Here is a 9,305-nt window from a genome sequence, read left to right as displayed (position 1 = left end):
TTCGGTCCATCCGTTTGGAATCCAAATCTTCTCCACACTTAGCATACAAGCTTTCTTGATTTTCTGTTTTCCCAAAAATCTCTTTTCTACCACTGTGTCTTAGTTTAACTAATGAGCAAACTCTGCACAGGAATCATGATTATTAAATGCAATATTTTGGAATGTATAGTGACCAGGGCCTTCCTATTGCCTTCTATTGGCCCAGAGAATGTTGGTGTGTCGCAAGTGCAGTATCAGCCAAAAACTAGTGCCTCATCAGGAGCTATGTAACAACATTGAACTAGAATATTAATTTATAATATAATTCTTGATGAGTGCGGGTTTGAATGCCATCAGCTGTTGCATACTTGCCTGATTCACAGTTTTCTTTTTAACTTCAACAATTGAGAAAACTCATCAACAGCTCTGGTGTATTCCCATTGGCTGGAACTGTGATTTTCATTCATTATATTGGATGCCAGCAGTACTCCTGCCCCACGACAGGAAGCACTATAAAATCTGGTGCATGCATTGGTGCACGTGCATTGAGGAGTGCGGGTATGAGCGCTGTCAGCTGTCGGCTGGGCAGCGACGGGATGACTGAACAAATGCAAGTGGTGCAACAATCATAGATAACATATTAAAAGGGCACCGCTTCCTCAACGTCCGTGCCTGTTGGAACAGAGCAAGATTAACTTATTGGGAACACCAGCAATAACAGGGGGAACATTTGAGATTTCTACCCAGTGCGAGCAAACCACTGATTTGATATAATTTGACAGTATCAACAATAATTCTTTATTGAACATTGGAGGCTGTAGTCCCTGCTCCCCCGGGGTAAATGGTTCAACCACAATTTTAGAAGCACAGGTTCTATGGACGGATGCTAGTTGCTACCTAGATACTAAAGAAATTACTTGTCTCTCCAATTCTCCTAACTTGCTTTTGGATTCTTTGCTGCAAAATCTGACTTTGAATTCTAGTCAGCGCATGACAGACTATGCTGAGTAGTGTGAGTTGCACTCGTGACATCTCTGTTACACATGTGCCTCTTTCCCGAAATGAGCTGATATACATATGTATCGAACCATTGTTTTCATTCCTGTGCATTTTTTTTAACATTTGGAGATATACCTTCAATGCAACTTGTTCTAAATGCCCTGAATACAGTCTTTTTTGTGCATTTCTCATAAAGCCCCTGCACATCAGCAGCAGGGCCTGCTCGTATGTGAGACTGCCCATTACAGGAAAGTGGCACTTGTGATACACAAACATCCCTCAGAAACTAAAGGTGACTCCCAGAAATCCTGACCTTTGAGAGCTTGCTGTAATCCTGGAGGCAGTAGATTGTGGAGGTGAGTGAGAGCAGCCATTAAAAAAAGAATCATTCGCCAGTGCAGACAGAACCTTCCGACACCAAACTGTGGTGAGTATAGATGATAAAAAAGAAATGCATAATTAATTGGGGTGCTCCATAATCTAATTAGTCAAGTGTCAAATTAGGCACGAAAGGGCAAGGACTCATTTGTTCTTGAGGTACCAAAAGACAAATGTATTTGCCTGTGTACAAATGGTAACTTGTTGAGAAAGTGGGAGTGTTGCAGGAGTGCTAAAATGTGTCAGTTATACTTCCAAGGTTGTGCATACAGATTGTAGGTCTTCGGCCAAGTTTGCTAATAGTTTTTTTTTGCTTAAGCGAAAGCGAAATCACTGTCTTGGGTGGGCCTAATCAAGTGTGTTTAAAAGTATGCCAATATAACTGTAAATGTAAACGTACTGATGAATAATGAAAACTGTGCTTTCATTATGGCACCCCTACATTTTTGTCTGTACATAAATGGCCATTTGATAAATTCAACCCCAGATGTCCCGAGGATGGGCCTCTCTTGGCCTACCCAAATGATACTGTTCTGACAGCACATATGCACAGATAACTCCAGCCTTTATGGATGTTTCGGACCTGAAGATTAATGCTAAAAAACTGGCATCAGAGCCTGTTTTAAAGGGAGACAGACACCGAAATGCCCCCCTATGTTTAGTAAATGTGGTATTATCCCAAAAGTCAATACTTTTGACTATTTCCGATTGCTTTCTCATTAAATTATTCTCCAGATGAACATGCTGAGAAGCAGTCTGTCAAGTTCAGAGAAACCTCAGGGGGGCTGAATGTTGCTTGCTATGTTTAAGGCAAAACTGATGGACCTGGCCTTATAAATGTACGATAGTAAAGCTGTGTCATTGGCAAGTCACAGCATGGAGGTATGGGGGTTTAATAACTTAGGCCCAGTACAAATAATTGAAAATTATGTTTCCAAATATATAATGTGCCTGTCCCATTCTGCTTCCAATTATGGAATGCATCTTCAACTTGCCTGCATATCTGTTAGTGACACTTTGTCCTTGCAACCATTATTCTATTGGTTTAGAGTATAGTGCGATGATAAGGCCAGCTTGACGCATGACATAATTAGTACCAATATTTCAAAAGATTTTAATGTCAGGATTCCCTAGCTTGCCTGTATAAAATCTGAAATAGGGATACTCAATCCATTGTTCTATTCACCTGAAACTGTATCATCAAAATTGTTAAAGGTGCTGAAAGCACAAGCAAAAAGCCTTAGAATGGAAAAAGTGAATCTAATGAGTTCATTATTCCTTTTAATAGAAGACACGTTCCTGTATCAGGCTAAGGTATTCCAACACATCTTTTGTGTGCAGAGTTCAGTAGCCCGAGAGTATTGATTACCAGAGCCCATTTCATTGCCCTTCCCTTAAAGCCATCACAGCGGTCTGGGAACGAGATCCTACGTTGCAATCATGCCTACTTTGCAATGCCTCGTGGGAAGACCTAGTCCATTTTTTATCGTTTTGCCCGGCATACTATGGGCTTAGAGCCAGGACCTTGAGACCGATATTGCGTAAATTCTGGATGGCTCAATATAGGCCTTCACTGTGTTTTTTTCTGTGTGCTGACTTTCCCAGAGTGGGGTGGGTCCTTGTAACATTTGTTTGGGATGCTTGATGTAAAAGAAAATCCTTCAGTAATTGATAGATCACCTCATTTGTCTATTATAGTCATTCATTGATCTTTTGTTGTTTGTATAATTTGTTGATATAATCTGTATATGTAATGATATTTTTATGGAAAATGCTATATTTCCGAAATAAACTAAGATGATGATGATGATGAATGAAGAAATAGAACCTGAGCAGGGGGGCATTACCAGTCCGGTAATGGCCTGTGGGCTTGATTTATGAGCCAAAGAAAGCAAGGGCTTTAACGTTGCCCCAGCGGCATTACCCGACTGGTAATCTCCCCATCTGAGGATTCTATTGTAATTGGTACTCCTGAAGATTTACCAGGTGTCTAGATAGCAACAGAAGCTTGTTTGGAGCTTTGCTTTGTGTCGGCATATGCATTTCAGTTCTAGCCAACACGAAATGGCCACCAGCTGTCATGAGTAGGAATGGAATGAGAAGACTCGATTTCTCATTCTTTTCTGAGTGGAGACGGCTGGTGGCCATGTTGGTTGCATCGGAGAATGCTGATTACTATGCAATGCTAATCTTTGGTCTTCAAGTGTGGGAATTGTACAGAAATATAGATAAAATAAACATGTACACGTATGCGGCAGCAACGAGGAGTAAACATAATTAATTAATAAGACAGAAAGGAAAATAGAGAAGGAATATTTAATAAAAGTGCAGTACAGATTGCACAACAACTTGGGATTGGTAACTTAGTATGCAAACTGGAAAATTGAGAGCACAGTTGCACATCAAAGAGTGTAGTGAGCTTACTGAGCAAGGACTGTAACAAAGCATTCAATATGGGCAAGACAAAAGAAATGACAGACTCTCGCATGACCCCACCTGCACATGGGCAGCATAGCGGGTGGCTCAGAGTGAGTATGCACACCCGAAAGATGAACACATGGTGGAAGAGCATATCCTTACGCAAAGATGATCATGAGGTGGGATGGCCACAAATAGATTAAAAAGTAAATGTGGATGTTGCAGGAATTGTAAACATTAACACACAAATAAGGAGAAAACTAGGAGCAAGGAAGCATCTTTAAATTGACTTTATTACATTTATAACGCACACCACTGATACAGAGGATTCATGGCACAACAACACAAAAATAAACATAAAACCAAAAACAACTGTGGCAGACAGGAAGTCAAGAGGTACCGAGACGTGTATCAGAAGATGGTCACTATGTGCCATGTGAATACATAAGTGGTTACCTTCACAGAGGAGAGGTTTGATGACACTGATGAAAACATTGCTGGCACTGATAAACTGTTCATTGCCCATAATGTTAATTGTACGTGGGAATGGAGATTATCCAATTGACACCAGATACAGAACGGACCTCTGCATACAAATGATGTAAATAAGAGCCAAGTGTTGTAAGTGATTCATTTTCAAAAACTGGAGAGTACCCCTTCTGAATTAGGCACTTTCTCAAGTATCAGCTGCCCATTTACGGGTAGATTGTGGTTTAATTTCAACTTTAATAATTTCTAGCTCATCCAATTCACATGCATTGCCGTTAGCATGTCTGTGGACTTTAAGCATGGAGCACAGTTCATTTGCAGGCTGGTACTCTAGGTGAACATGCAGGTATGTCTTTGGTTTTCACTAGGCAGCCTTCAAGCCTCTCCTCTACGGTCATTTCGTCAATTGGGAGCTTTACAACAGAATTTACTTGCTGTATAAGCGCCTAATAAATGAACAATAAATAAATAATCAAATAACAATGAGATTGACATGGACTTTTCCGGAAGTCCACATGTTCCTGGAATTGGTTGAAGGACGTGTTATTAGTAGATGTTGCCTCCATATTGGATTGTAATACTGCATAGCGTGATGAGTGTAAGCAGGAAATGATAATGGATACGTGCAACAGAGCCCGTTGGGCCTTCAACGCTGTGAAGAAGCGGCGCATAGCGCTCGATCAGCAAGGGACAGAAGTGGCGAGCAGACAACAAGAAATGACAGCGGCTTCTCAGGAACGCTGTATGCAGTGAACTTAACAATGTTGGAGCTGCGTGTGAGTTCAAGACGGAAGCACTGAAGCAAGTACGTCTTTCCCTTGCAGGTAGTAACCGGGCGACCTTGCAGTTAAGGACCGATCAAGGGCCAATCATGTAGCAGCATGAGACATGACTGTCCCTCACCAGGTACTTATTTCTTACAAACATATATTATTTTGGCATGTTATGTGTAGCTATTCTCATTATTCTTTTGTTGGAGTTTCTAAGCACCACACATGCAACTACTATACATTCATGTTGTCATATCCGTAACATTTTAAGCAATTGAGTTTTCCTTTTCTCTATAACAATACAGGTGTTAGTTTCTGGGATATACCATTATACACAATACTTTTGGAAACATGTTTTTATCAGATTATATAATTTAATGTCACTTAATAGGATAGAACATTTGGCAGATTGTAATAATTGTTTAAAGTTTTCATGCATTCCTGAAATTCTTCCAATCAAGGTGTCTTCTGGAAAGCCTTCCTCCAGGCCTCCCTGATTTCTTTGTTTCTCAGGGTGTATATGACAGGGTTGAGCAGTGGTGTTATCGCAGAGTAGAGCAGGGATAAGGCGTTGCTCAGGTTACGGGAGCCCTCTGTCCTTGGAGTTGCATAGACAGCAATGAGTGGTCCAAAGTAGGAGCTGACCACAGCAAGGTGAGAGCTGCAGGTGGAGAAGGCCTTATGTCTCCCATTGGCTGATGGGATTTTCAAGATGGCTGACATGATGTATGCGTACGACATGATGATTAGAATAAACGGTGCTATTAGAATTACAAAGGAGCAGAAAAAGGCATAGAATTCTATGAAGGAGGTGTCTGAGCAGGCAGCTTTGATGAGGGGTGCAAACTCACAGAAGAAGTGGTTGATCATTTTTTCACCTGAGAACTTTGATTTGCAAAGCAAGATGAGTGTTAACAAGTTATTTGTAAGGCCTCCCACCCAGGCAATGGAAATGAGCTTCAGGCATTGTCTTCGGTCCATGAGGGTGGTGTAATGTAATGGGAAACATATGGCGGTGTATCTGTCATAAGCCATCACTGTCAAAAGAAAACACTCGATGGTCGCGAAACACGTAAAGAAGTAGAACTGCATGAGGCAACCAGCAAACGAGATGCTACTGCCGTCGGCTAATATGCCTGAGAGCATGCTGGGAGCAGTACTAGTAGCATACCAGATTTCCAAGAAGGAGAAATTGCTCAGAAGAAAGAACATCGGAGAGCGAAGATGATCGCTAGCAGAAACTGTAACCACAATAAGGCTGTTACCAGCAAGAGTGAGCACATAAATCATTAGGAATATGACACAGAAAAACAGTTTCAACTCCGGAAGAATGTGTAGTCCCGCGAGAAGGAATTCTTCCACATGTGTTGCATTCTTTGAACATCCTGTGGCAGCCATGTTTGTCTTCTGTTCAAGAAAATAAAAAGGGCATGCATTAATAGACATTAGAGATGATTGTTTGATGAGAGTCGGTTCAGAGTTAGGAATGCACATTTCTACACATGCCTGATAATGAGACCTGAACAATTGCTCCATCTGGATTAGTTGCAGCTGATAACTGAATACTGTTTCCTGAATATCAAATTTACAGCATTACCCACTTTCTTCATCTTAAAAGCCATGTTTACACTACACTTCATGTCATCAGATATGTGCAACGTACACAGCAAAAACATACTGCCAGATCTGTGCATCTACATGCATTAGCTGTAAATGATTATATACAGGTGTATTATGATCATAACTAAATAACATGCATTCAAATTGACAGTAACCTGAATCCTCCATTACAAACACTGCCTGCACCATAATGCCCTGGACAAATCCGCAGGCACAAGGGAAGAAAACGTGTTGGCAGGTCTGCATAATTGAGAGGCACTATTAAGGGTTAAACGCCCTGCCAAAAACAAAACGGATTCGATGTCTTGTATGCAAAGGTCACTAAGAACAACCTAAAAGCAAACAACAGCAATGAATCAAAAGCATATATTGTAAAAATTAGTAAAGATGGCTTATTTCAGCCCCACAAATATTGAGACCATGAAAAGATGTTAATTTGGAAAATTGGGAAAGTGCCAATTATTAACCCATTGATCAGTTTACTGTTTAAGGGAGGCGGCATCTGACCGTTTTGTGCTTGTTTCAAGGCAGACAAACAGTTCTTCATGCAATCATTCACAATCAGAATTGGTAAAATTGGCAAAGGGACAATTTTAAGACCAAAAACTATAATTAAAGCCTTGGCTTAGTTATCAAATGTTCAGCTAGCCCCCTTGTCCCAGCAACTGTCAGGTCTAATGGGTCTGGTAGTAGGCAGGTAGGTTGGAAGGGGGTTTGATTTTGGGGAAAGTTTCATGGTTCTGAGTAAAGGAGGGATGGCAAATCTGATTAATAATCAGATCTGAATGATAGTGTTTAAATGCCTTTTTGGTTTGATGTTCTTAACTACTGTTCGTCAGAGTGAGGGCTACCCAAGCCAACAGGAGGAGGTGGTTCTGATCTCTGATTGGAGGCATCATGAACTTCAGACCTCTCTCAGAATTCTAAAATGCCTTTCATTGTTCACCTTCAAGAGAGAAGGTTGTGTCTAAGCTAAGTTCCTGATTCAAGGCCCTCTGTGAGAAGTTCAGGTGGAGACAACATTGAATTGTTCAATTCCAGCAGTCCTGCTCTGCGTGGGACAAGCTCAGCTGGTCATTTGGTGGGAGCGCTGCGTATTTTCAAGCAGGAGAAGAGTTAATTCAACTTAAAAGTCTTGTTTAACATTGGGTGTTTAGTTAGTTAGATATTTAGGTTATTTTTGGGAGACTTAAGGAACAAACCTGCCCAAGTTCTTCAAACTGCAATATTTATTCTGAAACTGTTTTTCTAGAGACTGTCAAAGTCAAAGAAACTTCTGGTGTTAATGGTGATTTTTAAAGCAGCGTAGTTTGCTGGTGTCTTCACTGTTAGTTAATCTGTACACAGAAACTGAGACGCTCCGATTCCGTTGCCACAAGGAATTAGCGTCTCTTTTGGGCAGCAATCATTGCGCAGTTGCATTTGATTAGTGAACACTACTGCTTCAATATTGTGTTAATCGCGCATGCGCAAAGGAGTAGTAACAGACGTATCCTTCCCGCGACACGCTTCTGATGCATTTTTTTGAAGTTTTCAGATCGGAGCGGGCGCATGAGAGAAGATCAAGAAACGAAACTCTTTGCTGGTCAAGTCATTTGAATTTAAGGAGAGTCTGAGTAGCACGTATGAGCACCAGAGCGTTTCGTATTACATAACCGTGCGCATGTGCCCAGCAGGAACAGAAAAGGATAAGTGCAGCGTGCCTGCGCGTATGAACGCTCTGAATGTATTAGTGAAACGGAATGCAGACGTACCGCTGTCTTTTCAGAGGAAAGACCATGGCAAGGTTTAACGTCAGAATCGCTAGTGCTGTGGACAAAGGAATAACTGCAAATCATTCCTCTTTTTATTTCTGTTGGCTCAACAAGGCTTTCTTGAAAATGATATTGAGAGATTAATTACTTTCTTCAATTGGTTAAACAAAGTGTATTTCTCAAAGTATATTTCTCTTGCATAAACGAGGAATATGAACTTTTCAACCTCCAAGTCATTAAAGGAGGTTAGACAGGTATGGGTCTTGTATTGTTGTCAGATACTAAGGAAGTAGAGTGATAGGAGTGTTATGTTCCTAACTAACATTAATGTTTTCCTCTACAAATTGCAGCCAACCAGAAGTAGGCGTCTGTCATTTTTTTATTTTATCCACTTCCCCTTTTCCCTTGGGAGTGTTAGTTCTCCAACTGGGTATCAAATCAGTTGTTGATCCACCATTCTTGAGGGATCTGTGGGGCTCAGCATCTTCTGCAGACATGGAAGTCAGGACCGGACAGAAGCTCAATATCTTTTGGGTCAGTGGTGTCCTCCAGGCCTTGCTCCTTCAGGTTTCAGAGAGTCACAGCCTTCAGTGAAATTTCAGGAGAGGCCCCCTACTGTCTGAACAGCTGGCTTATTAAAGCTAAGTCCCACCCAAGTTTCTCTGTCAGCCAATCCACTTATTGCAGATAATCACATGATTCATATAATCAATAGGAACAGTAGAACAGAACATATTGTTTGTTTGCATTTGAACGGAAGCCAATCTTGTCTTTATTTGTCGCTTACGTAAGAACCAGCATGTCTGAACAAGATTGGCCTTTGCCAAACGATAAAACCATCAAAACCATCATTGCTTTATTCATAACATTTTTGCTGTCTCATTTGCAATCAAATCTT

The 9,305-nt window shown here is 41.0% G+C and overlaps 1 protein-coding gene across 1 annotated transcript; it reads right to left on the bottom strand.

Annotated features, from left to right (window-relative positions):
• Window positions 1-5,489: 5,489 nt before the first annotated feature.
• On the bottom strand, window positions 5,490-6,431 carry LOC138448419 (olfactory receptor 1E16-like). The gene has a single exon (XM_069604693.1). It carries the CDS (start codon window positions 6,429-6,431, stop codon window positions 5,490-5,492), a length of 942 nt encoding a protein of 313 aa, XP_069460794.1.
• Window positions 6,432-9,305: the final 2,874 nt, after the last annotated feature.

The sequence above is a fragment of the Ambystoma mexicanum genome, chromosome 1p, assembly GCF_040938575.1.
Source record: "Ambystoma mexicanum isolate Mex_15411 chromosome 1p, UKY_AmexF1_1, whole genome shotgun sequence".
Lineage (NCBI taxonomy): Eukaryota > Metazoa > Chordata > Amphibia > Caudata > Ambystomatidae > Ambystoma > Ambystoma mexicanum.
This window is presented reverse-complemented; position numbering and strand designations above follow the sequence as displayed.

Excerpts from the sequence above, each read along its gene's own strand:
- LOC138448419 (XM_069604693.1), bottom strand. The coding sequence starts at position 6,431 with ATGGCTGCCACAGGATGTTCAAAGAATGCAACACATGTGGAAGAATTC.